At 36.6% G+C, this 26314-nt stretch overlaps 1 protein-coding gene, 1 non-coding gene and 1 pseudogene across 4 annotated transcripts in view; all 3 read left to right on the forward strand.

Annotated features, from left to right (window-relative positions):
* The window catches only part of ZNF518A (zinc finger protein 518A), a 68927-nt gene extending 45418 nt beyond the window's left edge, over positions 1 to 23509 (forward strand). For all 3 annotated transcript variants that reach the window (XM_042959985.1, XM_042959983.1, XM_042959984.1), the window contains 4 exons: positions 12253 to 12403; positions 15362 to 15411; positions 15950 to 16073; positions 16223 to 23509. In XM_042959985.1, coding sequence (XP_042815919.1) covers positions 16348 to 20808 — 4461 coding nt within the window. In that variant the 5' untranslated portion in view covers positions 12253 to 12403; positions 15362 to 15411; positions 15950 to 16073; positions 16223 to 16347 and the 3' untranslated portion in view covers positions 20809 to 23509. The remainder of the gene's footprint in view (positions 1 to 12252; positions 12404 to 15361; positions 15412 to 15949; positions 16074 to 16222) is intronic.
* Positions 14408 to 14510, forward strand: LOC122232191. The gene has a single exon (XR_006209538.1). It is a non-coding gene; the product is annotated as a U6 spliceosomal RNA (small nuclear RNA).
* LOC122232184 lies at positions 23007 to 23164 on the forward strand (annotated as a pseudogene).
* Positions 23510 to 26314: the final 2805 nt, after the last annotated feature.

Consider the following 26314-nt stretch of genomic DNA (forward strand, 5'->3'; position numbering starts at 1 on the left):
AATGTAGCACATTTTTATATACTTAGGTTACACAGGTCAACAAGAGTGTGTTGAGAATAATCAGTGCTGTGCTCAGCATTTTAGTAATATGAAAGAATAAAAGGAATTGTTTGCCTTCAAAGTGCTTACAGTTTAGTTAAGGAATCCAGATTAATGTGTATGAAATGACACAAACAGCAGGTAAATGCATATACATTCATGTAGTCTGGATATTAAATCTGAGTTCTGATAGAAAGGAAATTAGTGAGGGTTAGAAGGTTTCTTGAAGGATGTATGAGTGCAAATAGGTTTTAACTGATGAGTCATTTTGATAGGCACAGAATAATTGAGGAAAGGATGGAGTTGAAAATGACTAAGAACTGATCCAAGATAGGGAGGAGATTGGTTTGACTGTAACGGTTTGTATTTTGGGGAAATGAGAGGTAGTGATAATAAGGTTGACTATTTTAGGTAAATCCATGTATGAGGCATTTCGAAAGCCAAACAAATTTTATTTTCTGTTAAGGTGGGGATTGCTTTGAATAAAATGTTTATATTTCTTTGATGCCATTTTTGTGATGCTAAAGTGCAAAATAAGTGTAATCAAGTGATGTAAATTTACTTGTTGTGGAAAACATCTTGTTATATTTTCCGCCTTGGAAATTTTTTATTTTTATTTAAAAAAATTTTTTTTAACATTCATTTTTGAGATAGAGTGAGCGTGCGTGGGGCAGAGAGAGAGGGAGAGACAGAATCTGAAGCAGGCTCCAGGCTCTGAGCTGTCAGCACAGAGCCCTATGCGGGGCTCAAACCCACAAACCGTGAGATCATGACCTGAGCCAAAGTTGGAAGTTTAACCGACTGAGCAATGCAGGCACCCCTGCCTTGGAAATTTTTTAAAAACAATCATTAATTTGCGGTGTTGTTCTGTTTTATACATATTATACACATATATATATATATAATTGGTGTCTTTCTTCTTACCTGCCCCTTTTTGAGAGATCCCATAATAACAGTGGCATAACCATACCCTTCCTCTAGAGAAACAGCCAGTTCAAAACTAATGTTGCAATAGATGTAAAAGCATTCTGAAAGAGATAAGGAATTAATGTTTGATTGCTCACATAACAATTGTTTTGAGCTCCAGATACTAGGAATGACGTATAGGCTAATGTGTCATTCTTTCATTAAATGCTGTTGTTAACTTCACCTTTTTTCAATAACCAGTTAGCTGATATTCAACTCAAGAGAATTAACATTTGGAACATTCCTGTATACCAGGGTTGGCAAACTTTTGCTGTAAATGGCCAGGTAGTATATATTTTAGGCTTTGTTGGCAGTATGATCTCTACACCTATCAGCTGCTGTTGGAACACGATAGCAGCCATAGACCATATGTAAATGAACAAGTGTAGCTATGTTCTAATGAAACTTAATTTACAAAAAGCAGCAGGCCACATTTGGTCCACAGGGTGTTGGTGTGGACCACCTGTCATAGATTTAATGAGACATTTTATGCCACAGCTTCTCATAATCACATCTCCCCACTATCCTCCTTTCTAGTAACTATGGATCAGTTATCTTTATTATTTTCTAAGTTTACCTCTCCTACTTGTTCACTTTTTTTTCCTTCATCATCACTTTTTATCTTTTTGTTATATCATTTTCATAAGCACGTAATTATACTATAATTTCTCCCAGTTTAAAAAAACAAACAAAAAATAACTCCATTTCAGTTCCTTTGTCTCTTGGCCTTTTATAGTAAAACTCCTTAAAAGGGTTGTCTCCCTTTTATAGTAAAACTCCTTAAAAGGGGGCACCTGGGGGGCTCAGCTGGTTGGGCGTCTGACTTGATTTCAGCTCGAGTCATAATCTCACAGTTTGTGAGATTAAACCCATGAATTATTGTTAACATGTCTCTGCTGGTGATGTGGAGCCTGCTGGGGATTCTCCCTCTCTTTCTGCCCCTCCCCTGATTGAGCGTGCTCTCTCTCTGTCAAAATAAATAAACATTAAAAAAAAAAGTTATCTGTACTGCATCTATATCTCCCTTTTTTCCCTCCCATTTTCTCCTAAATCCATGCTAGTCAGCCCTTCTATATAACCCCACTGAAACCATTCTATCAGTGTCACCAATGGTCTTGACATTAAGTCCAGTGGTCAATTCTCAGTCCTCATCTTACTTGAGAGAGTTGATCAATACCTGATCCTGGAAACACATTGTTCACTTTGCTTTCAGGACACCACTCTCTTTACTTACCTCATTGGTCATTCCTTTCATCCTTACCAGCTGGTTCTTTCTTCTCTTTTTCCTCTAAATGTTGTAGCATCTTGAGGCTCAGGCCTTGGACTTCTCTCTTTGTGTACTTACCCCTTGGTGATTTCATTCAATTCTATATACATAAATATATACACGCACCAGTGATTCCCAAAATTTTATCTTACATCCAGACCTCCATATTCTGTATTCAGCTACACATCCACATTTCCGCTTGGCTGTCAGCTAGATACCTGAAATTCCACTAAAACTGAACTCTTGATATATATTCTATACTTATTGTTCCCACTCTGTCTTTTCTGTATTAATAAATAGCAATTCATTTCTTCATTTGCTGAAGTTGGAACTTTTGGAGTTATCCTTGACATGTCTCTTTCTCACAGACCAAACGGAGTCTGTCAGCATATCCTTTGGCTCTATCTTCACAGCATATCCACGGCCTAACCATATCACATTCTCTCCACCAAGCTACCATCATCTCTGACCTGGATGTTGTAATTATCTCCAAAGTGGTCTTCTTGCTTTCACTCTTACTTCCTTCCCAAATACTTTGTTCTTAACATTGTAGCCAAAGTGATCTCTAAAAAATAATTCAGCTTATGTTACTTCTTTATCCCAAATGTTCCAGTAGCTTCTCATCTTGTTTATAGTAAAACCAAAGTCCTTGTAGTATCCCTCAGGCCTTGTGTCAGTTCCCTCATCACTTCTTTGACCTCATCTACTGCTTTCTTCCCTGTGCTGTTTTCTTGTTCTAGGCCTACCGACCTTGCTATTCTCTGAACATGCTAGGGACGCTCCATACTCAGGGTGTTAGCACTCATTATTTCTTTTCTTGGAATGCTTTCTGCCTCAACGTTTTAAGATCTTGGCTTAAATAAGACTTTTTCAAATGAGGGCTACCTGACTTCATATTTAAAATTGCAACTCTGATTCTGCCTCTTTTTCACCATAGGTATTTATCACCTTTGAATATGTTACACATGTCATATGTAATAGGAATTTACTTATCTTGTTTATTATCTAAATAGCTAGTAGAGTGTTATGTCCATGAGGGGACGGGTTTTTGTCTGTTTTATTCATTGCTGTATTCTCAATAATTAGAACAAAGACTGGCACAGATTTGGTGCTAGCTACATGCCCAACACTATGCCAGATGCTGGTGGTATAGCAAAAAACATGACAGATGTGTTCCTTATACTTATGCAGTTTTTATTTCAGTGGTAACGACAGATAGAAAATAAATTGTCAAATATATAAAATATTGCCAGAGGAAAAAAAAGTGTTATAAAAAAGAAATACAAGGAGCTTAAATAGAGAATAATATTTTTCTGGTTGAGAAGCAACGCTTTATATGTTGGGGAGACCCTTCTGAGGTGATGACATCTGAGCTGAGACCTAAAAGATGAGAAAGATCTAGCCATTTGAAAACTAGGAGGAAGACCAATTCAATTCAAGCAGGGAACAGCGGGTGCAAAGGTCTGAGATAGGAAAGGAGTATTTGAGGAACTGAGAGGCTGTCTGTGGTAGCTTGCTGGAGTGCATTTACAGATGAGGAGATTGGTATGAGGTGAAGTTTAGGAGAGAGGTCCAGGACCAGATGTCACTGCTCCTTGTAAGTCTTGGCAGAGATTAAATTTTGTTTTAAGTGCTTTGGGAAGCCACTGTAGATTTTAAAGCAGGGAGCATTGTGATCTATTTTATATTAAGATCGCGTTTGCTCCTGTGTGGAGAATGGATTCACAGGAAGGTGGTGGGCAAGAGAGAAGCATGAATGCCAGTTAGGTTATTTTAATCCAAGTTATAGATGGCAGTGGACTGAGAAGATGGTGGTGGAGGTGGAGAGAATTCAAGATGTATTTTGGAGATAGAATTGACAGGACTTGCTTATGGATTAGTGTGGGAGTAAGAGAAAGAAGGCGCAGAATGATTCCTTCATTTCTGGGATGAGTAACTGGATGGATTGCGGTGCCATGTTACTATGGTGGGGCAGCCTGGGAAGTGGAGTTTGTTTCTGTCCTTGAGGCAGGTGCTTTATAGAGCCAGAGAAAAATGAAATAGTTTATATTGTTTTGAGAAGCAGGGGGGAAATGGATTACATGTTGATACATGTTCTCCCAATCGAATAGCCATAAATCTTGATTCCCACCCCCCACCATGTGTTCCAAAATCTTAAGTAAAATCTGCCTGCTCTAAGTTACTGCCACAACAAAATGACAAAGAAGAAAGGCACGAGAGATGAAATAACCTTTCTCCTTCCCATACTAAATTTGGTGGTCTTTATTTCACTTTGGATAGATTACTTTGATTTTTCTCCCAATTCCTACATATCGAAAATGGGATTTCTGACTATGTGAGAGAGAACGTGCACGTGCGCGTGAGCTTGTGTGTGTGTTTTAAATCAAATTCCATTGCAGCAAAAAAAGTTTACGTGATCTGTAACGTTTGCTATTTGCTATAAAGTCATTTAATCTGAAATCACAGGAAGTCAGATATTTGGGTTGCAAATAAAAGAATGAGTCGGGAGTGTGTTAGGACCCTGTGTACCAATCATCCTTGACTTTCGTGAGGCATAAGTGAAAAATATAAAATAGAACTTCTCTTTAAGGGAGGTAAAACTTAAAAAATGAAATGATGTAACTATAAAGCAGTGTAATGAAGTGGTGAACAATGGCTGTACTTTAAATGGATATGCAGAGAAGGGAGAGATTAGTGTGTATTGCAGAAGGTTTCGTGTGCCTATAGGAGGTAGAATTAGACAGGAAGTTTGACTAGTATGGAATGAAGATAGAAGGGGATGACAAGCCTCGTGAGAGGAAGCAGGATGAACAAAGATAAATAAAAGTGTATGTGTAGGTAGTGGATAGCATCTTAGATATTGGGCACTGTACCTTATGGATAATGAGCAGTCATCATCTCAGTAATAAGAAATAAGATTAAGGGGTGTTTGGTGGCTCAGTCGGTTAAGTGTCCACTCTTGATTTCGGCTCAGGTCATAAACTCGAGGTTTGTGGAATCGAGCCCGGTGTAGGACTCTGTGCGGACAGTACGGAGCCTGCTTGGGATTCTTTCTCCCCCCACTCTCTGCCCCTCCCCTTCTCATGCTCTCTGACTGCTCATGCTCTCTGTTTCTCTCTCCCAAAATAAATAAATAAGCTTTAAAAAAAAAAAAAAGATGAACCTGAACTGCTTCTATATTTTAATTTTTCCATTTTGTACTCCTTCATAATTGTATCAGTGTCACTAGCCTACCTGAGTGGTACATGGCTCACATGTATTCTCGCATTTTGAACATTTCTGAATCTGTACTTCCTTACATCTGCATATTTAACTCTTTATTTTTCTTTTCTGTTTAAGTTGTTTATTAGGCCACAAAGATTTGGAGGGAGCTGGCTTTTATTATGTGTGTATATGTATACGATATGTATGTGTATATATACATATATATACAAAATAGATACACATACACATATATATATGTATTATATATGTGTGAGTGTATGTGTGTGTGTGTGTGTGTGTGTGTATATATATATTCTACAAAATTTATTCTTTCACTTGTTTAAAATATGATAGGTATTAGGGGCGCCTGGGTGGCTCAGTCGGTTAAGCGTCCGACTTTGGCTCGGGTCATGATCTCGCTGTCAGTGAGTTCAAGCCCCACGTCGGGCTCTGTGCTGACAGCTCAGAGCCTGGAGCCTGTTTCAGATTCTGTGTCTCCCTCTCTCTCTGACCCTCCCCCCGTTCATGCTCTGTCTCTCTCTGTCTCAAAAATAAATAAACGTTAAAAAAATAAATAAAAAATAAAATATGATAGGTATTATTAACCCTGTAGGTAAACTTTTTAAATACTTAAAACAGCTATAAAAAAAAGTAAGCCCAGAGTGTATGTTTCAAGTCATGAAAAGATTATTGTTTTGAAGGCGTTATATGGTTCTGCTTTGAAAATATGTTTTAGGGTTTTTTGTGTTTTCTTCTAGATCCCTTTTAGACAGAACTTTACATTTTTTCAGTAAGCTCTACTGATGCATGCTGCTTTTGTTTTACCTCTAGTTATATATTCATATGACTGTTTTGAATTCAGTTATCTCTGTAGAAAAAATTTGGTGACTCAAGGAATGAAATTGTTATACAAAATAATGACTAATTATATTAGTCTTTCCATCTGTGTAATGTGACAAGTTAGGTTATGGAGCTACATGCTAAGTTACAAATGGGGCAAAGCTAAAATCAGAATTTTTTAGTTCTTTGTTTACTGTTTAAGCAACTGGAATGTAATAAAGAGCATATAGATTCTTCCTTTTTATACCGTTTCAATAAAGCTAAAGACTGTAAAATGTCTTTGCTTTTTAGTCTGTTGTAGACAGCAAACAAAACTCTAAGAATGATGCTTTTTGATTTATTCTATTCAAATGTTCTTTATCCTTGGCGTTTTACTTTAGGAATCATCTTTTTAAAAATTTTCTGTGTGTTTCTTAATATGCGAACACTGCCAGTTCTGTGGTTCCTTACTCTTTATGTGGATTGTCACTTAGTCCTCTGATTTTCCAACTTCTATTTTTACTGTCTCCAATATATCTTGCTTTCTAGTAGCGTTCTAATAATATTTCTAAAATAGTGCCTTTATAACTTCTCTCTGCTCATGGGCTAGCCATGGCTCCTGGTTACCTTTCATTTCAAGTTCAAATCTGTCCTCTGTAGTCTGTTCTCACTTAACCTCCCTATTATACACATTCTCTGTGATCTCAATCCTGCAGTGCCATGAGAGAAAAATGCCTTTCTTCAGTGTTACTCCATTTTTCTGGTCTGGATAGCCTTTGCTCCTTTCTTGCAAGTTTAAGTCCTTTCCTCTTTAAAGGATCATCACAAAACCTACCTTTCTGTGAATTAAATGCAGTCAGCATTGATCTATCAACTTAATGCCTTAAGAGTCTTTAGTTACAAGTAATAAAACTAGCTTAAGCTAGTGTAAGTTAGGGTAATCTGAAAAGGAGGAATTTATCTTAAGGATACAGATTTCCTAGAATTCAAGGGCAGGAATAGATGCAGGCCGCAGTAAAGCCTTGGTGGTAGTAACATTGCCCTCTTGGTTTCACTCAGGAGTACTTACGAAAGCTGATGCTTCTCTCCCTGCTGTTTGCGTACGTTTGTCTTCTGCTATGCCATGCTGTCATTCCCTAAAAGAAATTAATCTGTTGTCAGTAGTTTAGGACGTATCTTTCTATAGATTTGTCTATGCTTATGCAAACATACCCTCATACTATCTTTTCTCCTGACATGAAAATGGGGATCTTTCCTCCTAATTTAAAAATGTGTTATATGCCGTCATCTGAAACTTCCTTTTTTAAAAACAAACAAAAAAATTCACAATGAAATCAATTCAGTACGTACATCTTTTTGTTTATAATGTTTTCGTGTGGATGGATGTTGCATAATTAATCATTTTCCTACAAATGAACATTTAAGTGATACCGATACATATGTTGTACTTTTATTTATGTAAGATGGATTGTTAAAAGTGCAGTTTATGGGAGTATACTTAGACAATGTGTAGGAAATTTATTATTTTCAAGGAAAATATAAATTGCCTAAAGTGGCTCAAGCAGTGGAAACCCTGAAGAGCCCAGAAACTGTAGAAGAGCTTGCAAAGGTTGGAAGACCTAAAATCTAAAGAGGTACCAGGCTCATGTGGTATTTTTGGTGCAATCGTGTAATTTTAAGGAGTAGGCAATTTTCATGTTTAGTGAACTAATTCCAGAGGAGATGAAATTGTGGAAGTTATTCCGATTTCATTTTACATATTCTCCATAATGCCAACATCAAAACTATTAAAGATAGCAGAAAATTCTGAATAAAATTTTGTCAGGTCAAAACCAGCACTTTATTAAAGAATAATATGCTTAACTAATGTAAAAACAGTTCAACATTATACTTGCTCTTCATTTCATTGTATAGTATACAGGTTTCCTTCACTATCTGAAACAAGAGTGGTCCTATGAAACCTTTTGTAGGCTGAAAATGGTATAAAGTGAAGAAACAATTACCATTCCTTTAGGTGGAAAAGTTTTGGGTGTTCTCAGAGCCAAAAAATAACCTTAGTCTTAGGCTTTTCTGATATCTTGAGGCATATCTTGTTGGTGGAGGCAGAAATAATCGCGATAAAAGCACAGATGCTCACAAACACAGTTCAGAGCTATGGCCATGTTGAATGCTGACATGTTGATTTGTAGTTCCTGGGGAAGGAGCTTGGTGGTGCCACTCACTGCTTGGGGTGTGCGCTGCCTCTATAAGAGCTCGCTGCAAACAAAGGCTGAAAGCTGTTTCTGCTCTTTACCTTTTTTTGTAAAACCATGTCTTTTGGTCAGCAAAAACATACTAATGTAGGTCTTGTAAGTGAAGTGGCATAATGCAGACTTTTTGAAAAGTGAACTTTCAAAAAGCAGGGGATACCTGTATAGAAAGAAATAGTTGAATTTAGATCGTTACAGTTTTTCCTATTTCTTTATCTTTTTTCTTTTTAAAAAGTTTTTATTATTTTTTTAGTGTCTTTCTTTTAACAGTGTATTGAGATCAGGAAGCATATTGGTTGATTACCATTTGTTTTCTATGTAAAATACATAAAACTTTTTATGAATGTATAACTGCATTCGTAACTGTTACTCTGGTAGTGCCAACCTTTTTACTTTTTTAGGTAACATCATGGCTCACAAATTATTAAATAAGCAAAAAATTGCTTCTCAATAGCATGAATTTATATACAATGAGTGACCTCTAATAGCATGATTTTATATTCGTTGAGCATTATGTTCACCTCCAACTTTATGGCTGTTATACAGTCTTTTCTGCAGAGGTGTGATTGGGTACTTGTGTACTGATGTGAGGAGTGTAGTGTTGAATGATACCTATTTTGTTTTGATTTCCACCCTTTAGTGTCTACATCCCACAATTTTGTGCTGGCATCAGGTTTGTTCAGAAAAAACTCAGTTGGTTTATGGCAGAATTCACTTGCTTTGTTTGAGAATTTCAAAATTTTCGTGGCTTCGTACCACTTTTTGATAAAGTTTCATAACTGTGGTCTAGACGCAAAGAGGTCATTCTTCTCACATCAAAATGTAAGCTGTTTGCTTATGCTGTGATAAGGAGGTATGCCAATGTGGAGGCCGTAGTGATCCAAGGACAACATTTTAAGAAACAGTGACTTAGGATACACTAGTAATCACTATAAACATTTTTATGTGTGTATTCCTGACTTCTTACTATGAGTCTGTATGGGTCTATGTCTCTTCTCTATACACCTATTAATTTTTGAGCAGATTAAACCCTAATATGTCTACTGTTTGTTTCTTGTTTTTTTTTTCATTGAATGCATCTTGGATCTCTTCCTATCAATAAATGTAGGTTTGCAGTATTGTTTTTAAAACTGAATAATATTCCATTAAATGAAAATACTATAATTTGTTTATTTTACTATTTTCTTTAATCTTTTTTTTTTTAAAAGCTTATTTATTTTGAGACAGAGAGTGCGCACACACACACAACTAGGGGAGGGGCAGAGAGAGAGGGAGAGAGAATCCCAAGCAGGCTCCCTGCTGTCAGCACAGAGCCTGATGTGGGGCTTGATCTCACAAACCATGATATCATGACCTGAGCTGAAATGAAGAATTCGACACTTAACTGACTGAGCCATCCAGGCTCCCTGTGAAAATACCATAATTTACTTATTGGTGGACATTTTGTTATTTTTGATTTTGTGATTTTGTAAGCGATGCTGCAATGAGCATGATTATTACCTTTAAGATACCTTTCTAGAAGTGAATCAGTAGTTCTATACTTGCTTTCCAGTTGTGTATAGATTTATATTTTCTTGTATATTAAAAAATATATACTATTGTGTATGTAACTATATGTAACATAACTATGAATTGTTTATAATAAATATAAATGAATATACACATAGCAAACTGTTCTTTGTAAAGATTGTATCATTAGTATATCATAGTGACTCTGTTACTAGAAAATGAAATTTTAAAAACGAAGGCATACAAAATACAAGTCAAAATGTTTATTGTTCGATTCAACAGATATGAATTTAACTCTGTCAATTTGCTACAGTAGTTTCTAAATGCTTACTCTCAGTTTGCATACATATGTCGTCATGGACTAGTGACAGATGTTTTATGGACCATCGGCAGGACCATATTTTTAGTAACACTATTTTATTTTGGCCTAGGAGTCAACGTAGAAGGGGGAAAAAGGGGCCTGGGGTGAGGTTTATATTTCATCCATATATGGTCATTTAATCCTCTTGCTTTTGATATGGTACCCACTCTCTCACCTGTGTCTGGTATCCCCTGTTTAAGAGACTGTGTTTACTTTTTGCAGAGAATAAACTGCTGCTGTGGTGGGGAAATAGCAGTTACCTAGCCTGGAGTGAGAAAGGGAATCTTGGCATCGAACCAGAACTCAAGCAGCTTTCTCCAAATTTCTCTTTGTTTTAGCTTTCTCCTCCCTTCTTCCCATTTCATAGTTACTTAGTACTGCCAGTTCCTAAGCCTTTCAAAGTTTCAGAGTGTAAAATAGGTTAGTTCTTAGCTTTCGCCACTGTCTGTCTGGGATTTAGTTTTCTTGGGTCTGCAGGGTCATTTACTTTTTCTGCTTTCCAGCATTTAGGAAGTTGTTGCTATTGTCATGTTTCCTGTTTCCTATTAATTTTTCTTTAAGGACTCCTTACCTATTTGTCATGTTGTGAATGTTCCCCTCTTCTGGTTTTTTTTTGCTTTTCTTAACTATTAACAAAATATTTACTTTTATTTCTATTTTGTAGATTTTGTTATTGACAGATATTTCTTCTATAACACATTATTCCTTTCTTTTAGTCCTTGTTTTTCTGATTGAAATTTGATTTTGCTGAAGTATTTACTTGAAACTTTATTCCAGAAAGAGTACATGTATAGCGTATTCTCTAAATCATTTTGCACATCTAAAATTGTACTTTTCCCTCATGCATTTTCCTAGGTATAGAATTAATTCTTTGGTTAATCAGTTTTCCTCAGATATATTCTAACATTTAGAATTGTGACTAAAATGTCTGATTAATATTAATTTCTGCTTAAAGTTGGCATTGTTGATGAAAAATCAGATACCTTTTTAGATAATTCTCCCTCTCTACCTTTTTTTTTGTAGCATTTCATTTTTTCTTTTTAAACTCAAAAATTTGACTAGGATAAGTTGTAAACATTGAGGTTTATATTCTCTTCTCACTAATCTTGCTTGGCTTTTGAGGAACTTTTGATTTTGAAAATTCAGGTCTTTAAAAAAAAAACAACCCAAAACTCAAAATGTTTTTCTTGTTTTCAAAATCATTATTTCTCTGCTATCTACTACTTTTTTCTCTCCTTCATGACAATATGTTCTTAGTTTTCTTTTTTTAGTATATCATCTCAGGTCTTGCTAAAATTGCCAATTACTACTTGATTCTTCCCCTCTAAGCCGCCTTTTTCCTGCAGTAGTGGTCATGTAGTTACTATTTTTCATTGCTGAATGGGGGGAATGAGGAAGGGTTTCTCAGTGCTCAGTTGTTTTCTCTTTGTTGAGCTGTTTCAGCTAGTGATGTTTCTGCCTACTCCCCTCCCCACCTTTTTTTTTTTTGAGAGAGAGAATCTTAAGCAGGCTCCACACTCAGTGCAGAGCTGACATGGGGCTTGATCCCACAACCCCAGGATGGTGACCTGAGCTGAAATCAAGAGTCAGATGCTCACCCAACTTAAGCACCCAGGTGTCTGGAGATAAATCTTTAAGAATGAACCAAATTTTTTTTTTTTTTTCAGTTTTTTAGTTAAAAGGAGGTGGAAAGCTAATGTAATTTTTTCCTGACAGCTTAGAGATAATTTACTTATGTCGATAAAGGACAGAACTGTTAAACAGAGGAAGATAGGCATGGATAGAGGAAGATTTATCTTTGTTCAGAAATAATTTTCTCTTTATATCTTTCTCAACAGCTGGTGCTAGCAACTCCCAGCTCGGCCCCTGGACCTAGCTCAAAACTCTGGATTCATTCTCTTCCTTCCCGTACCTCAGCCCGAGCTTTCTGTCTCCCCAAAGGGTACCACATGATCTTCCTCTCAAGTCCTCACTTCCTCGAATCCCAAGGTATGTAGGGAAGGAGTAGGCTGAATTATGTCCTTTACTTTCTTAGGGCATAATAGATGCTTATTATATGTTAGTTAAATGCATGTCCCCTAGTGAAATTCTTCCTTGAGAGTGGTGCTTGGCAGTGAATTAGCATTTGTATTCACTCTCCTCTCTCTGGACTCTGTCTTAGCAAACATGTTGCAGTATGTGTGTGGAATCTTTTTCTAGTTTCTTGTCATTTTGTAGGTCTTTCTTTATTGTATTTTTTGGTTTGTGTTTCAGTGGGCAGTTGGAAGAAGGAAATCAAATGGCTTAAGTTGCCACCTTGATGCAGGAAACTCTCCAGGTTACTTGAAAGGGCCAGGCATACTTTATGCAAATAGTATTATTTCAAGGCTTGATGAGATGTTGGTTAAGTCTTATGAGGTAGTAATATGTAGAGAGAGGACAGTAGTTTCAATGGCAGATTTAAAATCAGTAATCTTTGTTGGTAAGGTAAAGATTGAACTGTAGTGAAAAGAGCATTAGCTAGTAGGTTGGAAGATTATAATTCCTCATTCTTTTTTTTGTTTTCTGACGTGTTCACAACACAATACATTTTTTTGCCCATAGGTGGTAACCATATTGTAATTTGCTACCAGGTGTCGTCTTTGATTGCTTCTGCATACTTAGGTTGAACATAATTGAAGACAAATAGATTTTCCCCATTTCAGATTTGAGGGTGAAAAACCCCAAACTACCTAAAATACACAAACTCCCCTAATGCTGTATTGTACATGCCATACATTAAATATAAAAAAATATTGATATTCAGTATTGATTACTTAGCAGTTACTAAACTTAAGTAAAAGCTAAGTGGATTTCTTAATAAGGTGGTCCCTTTTATTAATTGTTTTGCCTATGAGGAAAGGACATGCACTTTTTAATGGATGGAATTTGTGAACTCTGTTTTGGCTGCCATGTATCCCACTTAATTATTTTCTATTCTTTGTGTCCTGGAACGGTGGGGTTGCTGAAATGTCAACTCTGAACAAGCAATGTATTAATGTATATGTCCTGCCTCTTCCTTTAGACTGTAAGCTGCAGTAGGGTAGAGACGATGTTTTTGACTCTTTCCATAGCACCCAGCAAAATGCCTCACAATCACAGTTGTTATTAGTAAGTTTTGGTTGGTTGACTTGTTTAAAATCCTATTTTTAAACTGGTTGCCAGACTCTGGGGTATGTGTTATGTTATAAGAAAAATTTTAAATTGTACAGATATTTTGAAATGGAATCGATGAAATTTGAAATCCTATCAATCTATTTTTAGCATTACCTATATATTTTTGGACACATGTACTGTTACCACAAGAAACAATTTACCTTTTATAATAAAACCCATGATGGGGCGCCTGGGTGGCTCAGTCGGTTAAGCGTCCGACTTCGGCTCAGGTCATGATCTCACAGTTCGTGAGTTCAAGCCCCGCATCGGGCTCTGTGCTGACAGTTCAGAGCCTGGAGCCTGTTTCAGATTCTGTGTCTCCCTCTCTCTCTGCCCCTCCCCTGCTCATGCTCTGTCTCTCTCTGTCTCAAAAATAAATAAACATTAAAAAAAAAAAAATTTAAAAAACCCACGATATAGTCTCCTCTTGATTACATGTATAATAGAAAGGCTTGAGTATGGATGGTCCAGAGTGACCATAATATGATATTTAGGCAAATGGGGAAGAACCATTATAGGTGTTCTTAAAAGTTTCACATGTTTGAATCTCACCCTCAGATTCTGGTATGGGGAAGACTCCATAGGTGATTATGATGCTGGTCACTGTTGAGAATGTGACAGTCTGCAGGGAATCTTCTCAGTTGGTGTGGAGTATCCACCAGGTGTCACGAACTTTCTTCTGGCCATTTGTTAGTTTTTCTTACTTTTGAAGGAAAAGTTTTTACATTGAGCTTTAAATAATATAGTGAATTTTTAGTAAAAATTTTAATAATTTACTGAGTTAGACACAGTCTGTAAAAACATTTAGGAAACCAGTGTGTGCTTTGGCAGCACTTATACTAAAGTTGGAACAATACAGAGAAGATCAGCATGGCCCCTGCGCAAGGATGACACGCAGATTCGGGAAGCGTTCCGTATTTCGTGCAGTTCCCGAGTGTCCTGCCACCCACGGCAGATGAACTCTGAGGAAATGATATGAGTCAGAGGATGGTGTGTAACCCTGAATAGTGAAATTCTGATTTTTCACTATTAAAAAAAAATTCAGTAGACTGGTACCCTACTAATGAATTATCAGTTTAGTATTTATATATTTGAGACTACTAAAGAATGTGTTTTTTAGACCCAACCAAAATTACTAAGTGTGAGAAATATTAAGAGTCTCTTAATATGTATGTGATGTAACTTTTATCTGTGGTTTCTTAATAAAGGACTTCTGAAATAGTAATGTTTCTTGTTACTTAGATTAATTGAAAACATTTTTAAAGTTTTTATTTATTTGATCTCTCTGCCCAATGTGAGGCTTGAACTCACAACTTCGAGATCAAGAGTTGCATGCTCTTCCAACTAAATCAGCCAGGTGCCCCTAGATTAATTGAAATTTAAAGCTGAGACCTTTGAATAGACATTATGGGTGAACCTCAGTGTGATTTACACTTTATTTTCTTTAGTTTATCTAGTTTTCTGTTACTCACAATATATATTTAAGATCACAAAAGTAAGAGAAGACAATTTTTCCAGTACACATTTTGATATTCTACTGAACCTTCAGTATTCAGATTTTAATCTCACCGATATATTATCACATCTTACTGTTTTACTATTTTTTATTCCTTTGCAGTTTGACTCATAATGTGTCATTCCATGGTAATTACAGTAGTGATAGCTACAATTTATATAGCACTTTACAGGATACCGTTACATATATTTTCTTATTTAATCTTTACAACAGCCCTGTGAAAGGGGAAGTGCTAATTTTTCTTTTTCACTTTATAGATGAAGAAACGAAGACAGAGATTGAGACTTGTCTAGAGTAACACAAACCAGTAAGTGTTGGAATTAATGGAGGCAGGTAGTAATGGGTGCCTTCTCCTATGCCAGCGGCTTTCCTTGCTGCCATGTACCTGGGTTCTAGGGACAAAGAGCCAAGATGGTCAGGAACCAAAAAGGTAGTAGGTGGACTTAATCGTACCCCAGCAAAATGTGTTATTCCTTCTCATTTCTCTCCCTCTCTCTCTCTTTCTCTCTTTTTTTTTTTAACACCATTTAGTAGTGATAACTTGAAAGAGCACATAATGTCTTTTTGTTGTTGTTAGATAAGTGAAACTTATTTTAAACATAGGTTATCCCTGAGGCACTAAGGAAGTAGACAATCTGGAGGGAAGTCTGTTGAATTTCTCAGAGGGTAATAGCTATAGGGGCAGCTAAGGAAGGGAGAAAGTTACTAGTACATGTGTGTAATTGGAACTGAAATTTTTATGGCTCTCATTAAGATTTTTGAAATCCTGTTTAAAGATTGTAATATCAATTTCATATAACAATCTTAGAGCTTAAGGGTGCTTATCCAGTTGTGGTTTTCTTTAGATGACAGAACCGAGGTGCAGAGAAGTCGAAGCCTGCCTGGTGTCCCAGAGAGTGGCTGCAGGTAGAGCTTGTAGCTGCTGACTTCCTGATTAGCGCCATCTCTGCTTCCAACTCTTACCTCTTGGTAAGCTGTCCTCGAAGTACTCCACAGTCTTTTCTATCTCTTTTTATGTGTTTGATCAACATTGGCATTTTGTATCAAAATGAACTTTAAAATTAATGAAAATTACTGATGCTTACGTGATGAAAATTCAATTCTTTGTTTGATTTCAGGTGAGTTAATGTGGGAAAAATCCTCGTATTTTGAAGATGTCTTGCAACAGTATTGTTTCCTGTTTAAGTTACAAGTAACTTCAGTTTTTAGAGAAAAAAGAAATTGGGGTTTTTTTTGTTAAATCATGCCATCTGAACAGAAACAGTTATTTTTTGATGAAAAACAAACTATTTTAAAAAAAGATTATGATGTGAAAAATGAGATAGTTGATACTATTAGATCAGTGCTTAGGCCAAAAATTTCAGAAAGTCGTTTTCATTATGAACTAAAAAATGTGAAAATCGATTTGCCGAAGATAAATATTCCAAATGAAGTCTTTTTGAAACATGAAGTTGACAAATACAGAAAGTTATTTCAGCGTCAACCACAGACTGCAAGAAAATCTATCAGTATAAAGACTGTAAGCTGTGTAGAGGAGTGTATGCTGCTCCAGAAGTCTGAGAGAGTTGAAGAAGAGGGTTTAAAAATGTCGGCAAAAATACTCAATTTCAACTGTTTAAAATGCCGAGATAGCACTCGATATAGCCCAAATGATTTACAGAAACACTTTCAGATGTGGCACCGTGGTGAATTACCTTCATATCCTTGTGAAATGTGCAGTTTTTCAGCAAATGACTTCCAGATATTTAAACAACACAGACGGACACACAGAAGCACTTTAGTAAAATGTGACATTTGTAACAATGAGAGTGTGTATACTTTATTAGACTTGACAAAGCATTTTACATCCACACATTGTGTAAATGGTAATTTTCAATGTGAAAAGTGCAAATTCTCCACCCAGGATGTTGGCACATTTGTTCAGCACATTCATAGACATAATGAAATCCATTATAAATGTGGTAAATGCCATCATATATGTTTTACCAAAGGAGAGCTTCAGAAGCACCTTCACATTCATTCTGGTACATTTCCCTTCACTTGTCAATATTGTAGCTATGGTGCCACTAAGAGAGAGCACCTCGTAAGACATGTTATAACTTTGCACAAAGAACACTTATATGCGAAAGAGAAACTGGAAAAAGACAAATATGAAAAAAGGATGACAAAGAGTTCAGGACTTAAGCTGATACTGAAAAGATACAGAATAGATGCATCAAGGAAGACCTTCTGGAAACGCAAGAAGATCAACAATGGAAGCGACCGAAGTATAGAAAAAAACACTCAAGTGCTAAAAAAACTGAACAAAACACAGGCTAAATCTGAAGACCAGAGCCATCTTGTTCAAGAACATTTAAATGAAGAAAAGGACGAAAGACCACACTGTGAGAATAATGATAAACCTGCTGAGTTAGGGTCAGAAAAGCCAACTCTTCTGTCCACTGGGCAATATAATAGAGCTGAAGAGGGATCACATTCGACTCTAGGTTTCTTGAAGACTGCTGTACAAGGACCTACAGTGTTGATGGTGAAAAATAATAGAATAACAATTCCTGCTAACTACAGTGCTGATTTTATGGGTTTTAAGATGGTGGATGGAAAACAACATATTGTAATAAAATTGTTGCCTACCAGTAAACAGAATTTATATTCACCAGGCTCACAGTCAGATGCTGCAAAGGATGGTACTGGCAGTTTGCAGCCCCAGACACTGGACACTACTGGATTTTTAGCAGGAGTAACAACTGAGTTAAGTGACACCGTTTACATGAAAGCAACTACTCCATTTTCGTGCTCATCTCCTCTACTTTCAGGGAAAGTCCTATCAGAAAAAGAAATGGCTTTGCTATCTCAAACGGGTAATCTGCTTCAAACAGTGGATGATGAAAAAAGTGTGTCGTCTTTGTCAGCATCAGGATTGGTTACAGCATCAGTGAATTTGGCCACAAAAGTTGAAACAAAAGATAATATTGACTTATGGGGAAGTTACATTCCTCAGAGTCACCCTGAGATATCAGGTGCTGCCATTAGAAGTCCAGATAAAGTCAACTCTGCTACCAAACAAAATGCATACAACAGCGGAGATATGCATAACTATTGCATTAATTATGTCAGCTCTGAGTTACCTGTTGAATCTTCCAACCACGGATCATTACCCTTTCATAATTACTCAAAAGTAAATAATTCTAATAAACGTCGTAGGTTTTCAGGAACAGCAGTGTCTGAAAAAGAACCCTCATCAAGCAAAACGGTTGTTCAACAACCAATAAGTGAATCAGTTTTATCTTTGGTGCGAAAGGAGAGCTCAAATCCAGATAGCATGTTAGCATCTCTTAGCTTGTTAAATACTAAAGATGGAACTTTAAAAACGCAAGCTGAAATTGAAGAACAATGTGTGTTAGAAAAAGGACAAAACATTGACGGACAGAACTTGTATACTAATGAAAATCAAAATTTAGAGAATATGACTGAAAAATCTAAGTGGGATGACATTTCTAATGTTGAGTCACCTATGATGCCTAGAATCACATCTGTTTTCTCTCTCCACAGCCAACAGGCATCAGAATTTTTGCCCCCTGAAGTAAACCAGTTACTTCAGGATGGGTTAAAAACAAAATCTGATGTAAAACAGGACTCTAGTAAGACTCCAGATAAAGGCCCGCCACTTCATTGTGACCAGTCATTTCAGAAACCTGAGGGAGAAGGCAAAATAGTTGAATCTTCAAAAGACTTCAAAGTACAAGGCGTCTTCCCAATTCCATCTGGTGGTATAGGGATTAATGTGCCTATAAATGATCTGAATTTAAAGTGTAGTGGAAAAGAAAAACAAAATCTGTCAATATCACAAGATGTGAGAGATTCAGAAAAGGCACCTAGAATTTCAGGTATTGGCACATTACTTAAGACTCAGTCAGATGCAATAATAACACAGCAGCTCGTAAAAGATAAACTGCGAGCCACTACACAAAATTTAGGTTCTTTATATAGGCAGAGTCCACTTCTAAATTCAGAACCAAAAAAAGCTATATTTGTTCAGACTCCAAAAGGCTTTTTTGTACCACTGCACATTGCTAACAAGCCTGGATTACATGTTGTTTCAGGAAGACCGCTTCCATTGGTTAACACACAAGGTGTACCTGCTTCTCTTCTTTTAAACAAGAAACCCGGGATGATTTTAACATTTAATCATGGGAAACTTGAAGGTGTTTCCACTGTCAAAACTGAGAGTGCTCAAGCTTGTGGAACTACAGCTAAGGAGCCTTGCAGAACACCTTTTTTAAAGGTGGAACCAAACAGTAATTGTCTGACACCTGCACTATGTTCCAGCATTGGCAGTTGCTTGAGCATGAAAAGTAGTCCCGAAAATACTCTGCCATTAAAAGGCCCGTACATTATTAAAACATCAGCAAGTTCTTCAGTGAAAGCTGTTCCTACTCCTAATGTAGCTTCTGAGCACCAGGGCACCAAGTTGAATATTGTGGAATCAGTAAAACAGCAGAATGAGATTTTTCCCAAACCACCTCTTTATACCCTCTTGCCTGATGGCAAACAAGCTGTTTTTTTAAAGTGTGTGATGCCAAATAAGACTGAGCTGCTTAAGCCCAAATTAGTCCAAAATAGTACGTATTATCAAAACATACAGCCAAAGAAACCTGAAGGAACACCACAAAAAATATTGCTGAAAATTTTTAACCCTGTTTTAAATGTGACTGCTGCTAACAATCTGTCTGTAAACAACTCTGCATCCTCATTGCAGAAAGACAAAGTACCATCTAATCAGACTACAGGAGGAGAGCAGAGAGAGCCAGAATCTTCTAGAGATGCCTTACCCTTCTTACTAGATGATATGATGCCAGCAAATGAAATTGTGATAACTTCTACTGCGACATGCCCAGAATCTTCTGAGGAACCAGTGTGTTTCACTGACCGTTCAGACACCAGGGTGTTAAGGTGTAAAACAAATTGTACAATTGAGAGAAGCTTCGATAGAAAAAAGACTTCCAAAAAAAATTTTCCAAGAATAAAAACTCATGTAAGAAGTAAAGATTCTGAAACTGCCTTTGTACCTAGAAACAGGAACTGTAAACGAAAGTGTAGGGATAGTTACCAAGAACCTCCAAGAAAAAAGGCAACATTACATAGAAAGTGTAAAGAAAAGGCAAAACCTGAAGCTGTCCGTGAATCGTTTGGATTTAGCAGACCGAGGCTTTCAAAAGATGCAGTCAGAACTTTGCGGCTTTTCCCATTTAGTTCCACACAGCTTGTGAAATGTCCTAGGAGAAACCAGCCAGTTGTAGTTTTGAATCATCCTGATGCAGATGCCCCAGAAGTAGTAAGTGTAATGAAAACTATCGCTAAATTTAATGGACGTGTACTTAAGGTTTCATTGTCAAAAAGAACTATCGATGCTTTACTGAAACCGGTTTGTGGTAATGCTTCACAAACAATTTATGATGATTTTTCCAAGAGGCATAAAACATTTAAACCTGTTAGTTCTGTGAAAGAAAGATTTGTGCTAAAATTAACACTCAAAAAGATGAGCAAAAACAATTATCAGATCGTGAAAACTACCTCTGAAAATGTTCCAAAAGCTAAATTTAACTGTTGGTTTTGTGGTAGAGTATTTGACAATCAGGATGCTTGGGCTGGTCATGGGCAGAGACATTTAATGGAAGCTACTCGTGATTGGAATATATTAGAATAATTTACTGTAGTTACCAAGGAACAGAGAAGTAAAAGGGTCTTAGAAGAAAACAGTGGGTTGAATTACCTTAAGGTAATTGTCTACTTCAGTACGTACCTAAAATTGAACATCGGAAAGTAGGCTGTATTTCCATGGGAGACTAGAAGAGTTTTATGTGTGATAGTTGCATATGCTGTCACTGCACACATAAGTTTTGAAAGAAAGTAATCACAGCACAGATGTACCTTGATTTCGTTTTTTTTAAGTGTGTTCTTGGGAAGTTAGGGCTAAAGAAAATTTTGATGAAACAGTTTTCCCAGTTTAGTTATTTAGGGACTCTTAGTAGAGGGTAACGGCTGACAACTGCATTCCCTCTCTTCTTCCACCAGCCTTAGGAATCTGATAAGTGTAGCTCCTCTGAAGATGGAGAGAGCTCTTTCACCATGGAGCTGAAGGAGTTCCTCATCATTTGTGAAGATACACTAAGAGAGCTTGAGTAAAGAATTTAACTTTACATCTGCTCGATAGAGCTGTTTTGAAGGGTATTAGGTTCCTTAGAGTAACTAAGTACAGTTATACCTCTTGATGCTTGAAGAGAGTTTTTGACAAGTACATCGTTTTTTCTCTTACGCTGTGTCCCACATCAAGGATCGGAATACCCTCCCAAGGTGATTTTCTTTTTCTAAATGGCTGTGTCAAGCACTGTAGTAGATGAGAAGCCTCAAAAGAAGAATTAAACTCTCTGGGTCTAGTTTGAAGTCTCGTGAAGGAACTTGAACATTTTTCTGAATTTGATGATAATCTCCAGTGATTCTCTTGCACAGAACTATGCTTATTTGATTTAAATTGTTTGTCCCTCTTAAACCAAATGGCCCATTTTTGACTTGGTTGCCATGCATTTAAAAAGTGGACCATAGACGCACTTCCAAGGGAATGGCTTTTCTTGAAAATAAAAAATTATTCTCCAGAAACCGTATTTTGAAACAAGATTAGCAAAGCAAATCAGATTTTTGCTGTTTAATTACTGTTAGGTGTCTAAACATGTACACTCTGGGACAAACCATTTTTGTTAGCACCTTTTCAGTATGATTGACAGCCCAAAGCAGATTCTTTACTGCTTGTTGGCAGTTGAAATAAAGAAGCATTAATAGTGGATTCAGTGACAGTGCATAAAATTTCAGGAAAGATTCCTAGGGGACATACCCAGCAGGTAGGGTTTTAAAATGGATATTTTCATGACGACAGAATCATTGACTGAAACTTCACCGTGTAAGTTTGGATCAAATTTTGTTGGATCATTGGATAACGGAGTCCTTGTATTACAAATTACTGTATAATTTTTGTTATATTGTTACTACAAGTGTTACAACATTTTCATTGACTGAAAACTTCAGGGCTTCTTTTCTGTATATAAGAAAGAATTTAAACCTGTACATATTTTTGTACCTTTCAGTTTGTTATGTAAATTTTGCACAGAAAATTTTTGACATAAAAAGTTTATTTTCCTTCAGTTTAGTTCTGTGCATGCACTAATAAAACTGGTTGTTTAATTTAAAAGGAATATGTAAGACTTTACCCATGTCCTTTTCTTGGTTTTTATTTTAGATGTAGAATTTTTTTTTTTTTTTTGGGTAAATTCATTTTTCAGGGATTGAACACTATTGTTAGCAAGTGCCTAAAAGATGTGAAACAGTTTACATATGTCAACTGTAACAGTAGGTCCCAAATGGGCCCATTCCCCCAAAAGTTTTATTTTAAAGAAAGCCATACATAGATGCTTCAAGCTATCTTGCTATGCACATTATACATGTACTTTTTTTGTGCAGTTTGTCTACTTTCCTAGTGAAGTATTTTTTGTATAAAACCTGTTATAATTGTGTTTCTTAAATTGAGCCTAAGAATGGAGTTGATTGGAAATATACAGTATATATTAATAACGTATATGGTGTTTAAAGAATGATAAGCATTGTTAATTTCTGTAATGAAAATTTTCTTCAATTAAATTTATCTTAAGTTTGTGTTTACACAGTAATTTTTTTTACTGTACTGAAGTCAAATGGGAATTTTATTCTAAAGGGAAATACTTCTATTTCAAAAAAGTTTGTTTCCTTTTATGCTAGGGAACTGTATCAAATAAAGTGTGGATTTGCCCTCCCCCAAAATCATAGATGAAACTTTGTTTGAGAACAAACACTTAACACCATAAAGTTACTATAGTTAGCTTTGCGCAGTGGCAGTATCGTAGCCAATGAGGTTTATCCGAGGCGCGATTATTGCTAATTGAAAGTTACTATAGTTATGCTGATGAGGAGAATCATACAGAGGCTTATGCTCTTTAGTACCCTAACAGCAATAGAACTGAAATGCTCTGCTGTTCTGGGTAGATGTATTATAACTCATTGCCTTCCATGACTAGAGAAGAGAGAGCAGCAACTATCATGCCAATGTTTGCAGGATTATAAAAACACATTTCAGAATAGCCATGCCGGTAAAAATCTAATGTTGTGATGCATACTTTTTGCCTTAAAGTTTTAAAAGCCATTTTAAAAAGCTTCATGCCCCAGATACTCTAGTTAGCCCCTTTTCTGATTTGTTAGGTTATTCTGAAGAAGGCAAACTTCCTTGGAACCTCTCTCTTGCTGGAGTGGAAAATCCAAAATCAAAACCCACCATCCTTTCTTTTCTCCTAGCTGAAAACTGAACTGAAGATTGTTCTCTAAAATAGGAATAGCCACTAATTTGAGGTTGTGACTACACTGGAAGGGTTTTATTTTTGCAGTCCAACTTCTTGGTCAGGAATTTGTTTCCTTTTCCCCTAGTTGGCCATCTCCAAGGAAATGGACCTATTTGCATTCGATTGAAAAAATAGTTTAACTTTCAAAGAGTTTACCTTTCTATCTTACTAAGCACTCAGTGTATTGAAATGTGATATATATATATATATATATATATATATATGATATATATATGTATATACCTATATATAAATGTGATATATATATACATATATATATACACACACATACATATTTTTTTAATTGAAAAATTGTGGTTTTGTTAAGGGGTCAGCAAAGTTTATCAGTAAAGGGTAAGTTAAGCTAGTAAATAATTTAGGCTTTGTAGGCCATTTAGTCTCTGTCATAACTTCCTAAATGAGCCATGAGCTGAATTTGGCCTACCAAACCGTTCACTAACCCTTGTTTCAGTTCTCTCAAAGGTCTGCCCTTAGAGTGGGATTTTTAAAGTTAGTAACAAATCTGGTGCAGTTTTTTTGTGATGTGCACCAGCTGTATAAAAGTTACAAAGTATAAAAACTAAAGTATGCATATAAAGTTACCAACATAGATGTGTTTAAAAGTGAAGGGAATGTAAATAATGAAAAGGATTAGTGGTTGAAATGGATGGGTCATCTGTGTGCAAAGGGTCATGTAACTTATGGAGGGTTTAAAAATGAGATCAAACAGTTGTGAGAATTTATGTTCAGGTTAGGTGAGAAATACTAGTTCTTTAACTGATTTGAAATAGCTGTTAAGAAAAATAATGAGTTCTTGGGTGGGGGGAGAATGGAGGTGAGGTGAAAACAATATTAATTCCATATAGCTAATTTACTGATGTTTTTTCCATTGTCCCCCGCACCCCCCCCCCCCCCCCCCCCCCACCATTGACATCTGCTTTTTTAGCTTGGGATATGAACCATTTCTGTTGGGGTATTGGCTCTGTTCCTTACTTCAGCAATTTGCCAGCATTCTTATTTTCAGCAAAGTGCCTTGACTCCATTCGGGATCTTATCTGGTGAAACTTGCTGGGGGAATTGTCAGGGCATTATTTGTTGTTAGTTAAGAATGTAGAAAGAATTAGCTAGTTCTGCTAATTAGCTAGTTAAGAATTAGCAGAAAAATTTCCCTATAATGCAGAGTTGAAATAGGATCAGCATGGTTGACTTTAGTGTTCATTGGTTTAAGTATGTTCTTAATTGTACAGTTGAGAAGTAGCCAATATCTTGGAAGAGGTGTTTGACCAAGTCTTCTTTGAATTATTTGTTTTTAGTTCTGTCTTTTGAGCTGCTGTTAGTAAGTGCCCCCAACGTAACAATCTTCTTTCTTTGAAAAGTACTTATCATTATTGTGACATTGTAAACGTTTGAGTAAATAGTGTAGGAAGAATGTTAATATGTACATCAATTTCTTTTTTTTTTTTTTTGTACATCAATTTCAAATATCATGATTTTTAGTCAATGCCAAGAATGTACTTAACATAAAAATGCTCATTTTTGCTTTTTTAGAATTCTCCCTTAATACTTCAGAGTCCTTTAACCAAAGGGGAAGGTAATGTTCAGTTTGTGACTGAAACTGCTTCTTTCAGTTAAGGTGCCTGTTATCATCAGTTACTTCATAAGTTATTGCTAATGTAAAAAGACAGGAAAGCAAAATGAAAAACTTGGAGACCAAAATACTATTTACAAATAACTTCATTTCAATATTTTGAAAATCCAAAGGAGTACACTGAAAATTAGCTTTTCTGAACACTTAATAGTAATCAATTGTGAAATAATAAAAAGACCCATTTATAGTAAGAGCCACAAAATGATAAATTTAAAAGTTGTGTGAGGCTGCCTAAGGAAAATCCACAAAACCTAACTGGGAGATACACAGTGTCTCTGGGTATAATATTAAATATACCGCTGTTTGGTAGATCCCATTTTCCACACAGGTGTCCCACAGAAGGCTCATATCAAGTGGGAGGTGGCAGTTGGTGGGGCCCACTGTACCACCCTCAAATCCTGCAGTGTAAGGAGAATCGGGGCAGGAGCTGCTCTTAGGTGCAAGTCCCCCTTTCCCACACAGCTGTGTTGCAAGAGATCTGCTCTGGTGGGCTGGGCATCTAAATGGCAGCTTCTATCTCTTCTAGCTTTCTGGGGGGCAGAAGAGCTATTATTCTGTGCACACTCAGCCCCTGATGAACATTAGCAGATTCCATCCTCCCTGGTTCTGGGCTATAGAAGGTCCATACTGAGAGGTTATAGACGATTGTCACCCATGTCTTTCTCTAGCTCCTGGCACAGCTACTTTGCAGGGAAGAACTAGGAGACGTTGAACAAAGAGCCAGTTTCCCATACTCTGCCCCACCCCCAGCCCCACCCCCACCCCAGCATGCTCCATAGCACAAAGGCACAGGGGTTGTTCTGTTCAGGGGAAGGTTTGAGTGAGCTTCAAAGACTTGACAACACACTTGACATTACCAGGGGCCTAACTTTACCTGGAACAGACTGGAGCAGAGCAGGTACAAACTGCTAATGTAAAACAAATCAAATAAAAAATTTAAAACAATAGAACAAGCAGCTAGCAATAAATGGAGGCTAACCGTTGCTGGTAATACCAATAAACACCAGCCAGAAAGCGTAAAGACAAGATCAGGGAGAGAGACAAAGAGAATGGATAAAACTACAGACATCCCTTGTGATCAGAAATAATGTGTTTATGTTCAAGCCTGCACCACATAGAAGCAACCAGACAGGGAACATCTGGGC

The sequence above is a fragment of the Panthera tigris genome, chromosome D2 (assembly GCF_018350195.1).
Source record: "Panthera tigris isolate Pti1 chromosome D2, P.tigris_Pti1_mat1.1, whole genome shotgun sequence".
NCBI lineage: Eukaryota > Metazoa > Chordata > Mammalia > Carnivora > Felidae > Panthera > Panthera tigris.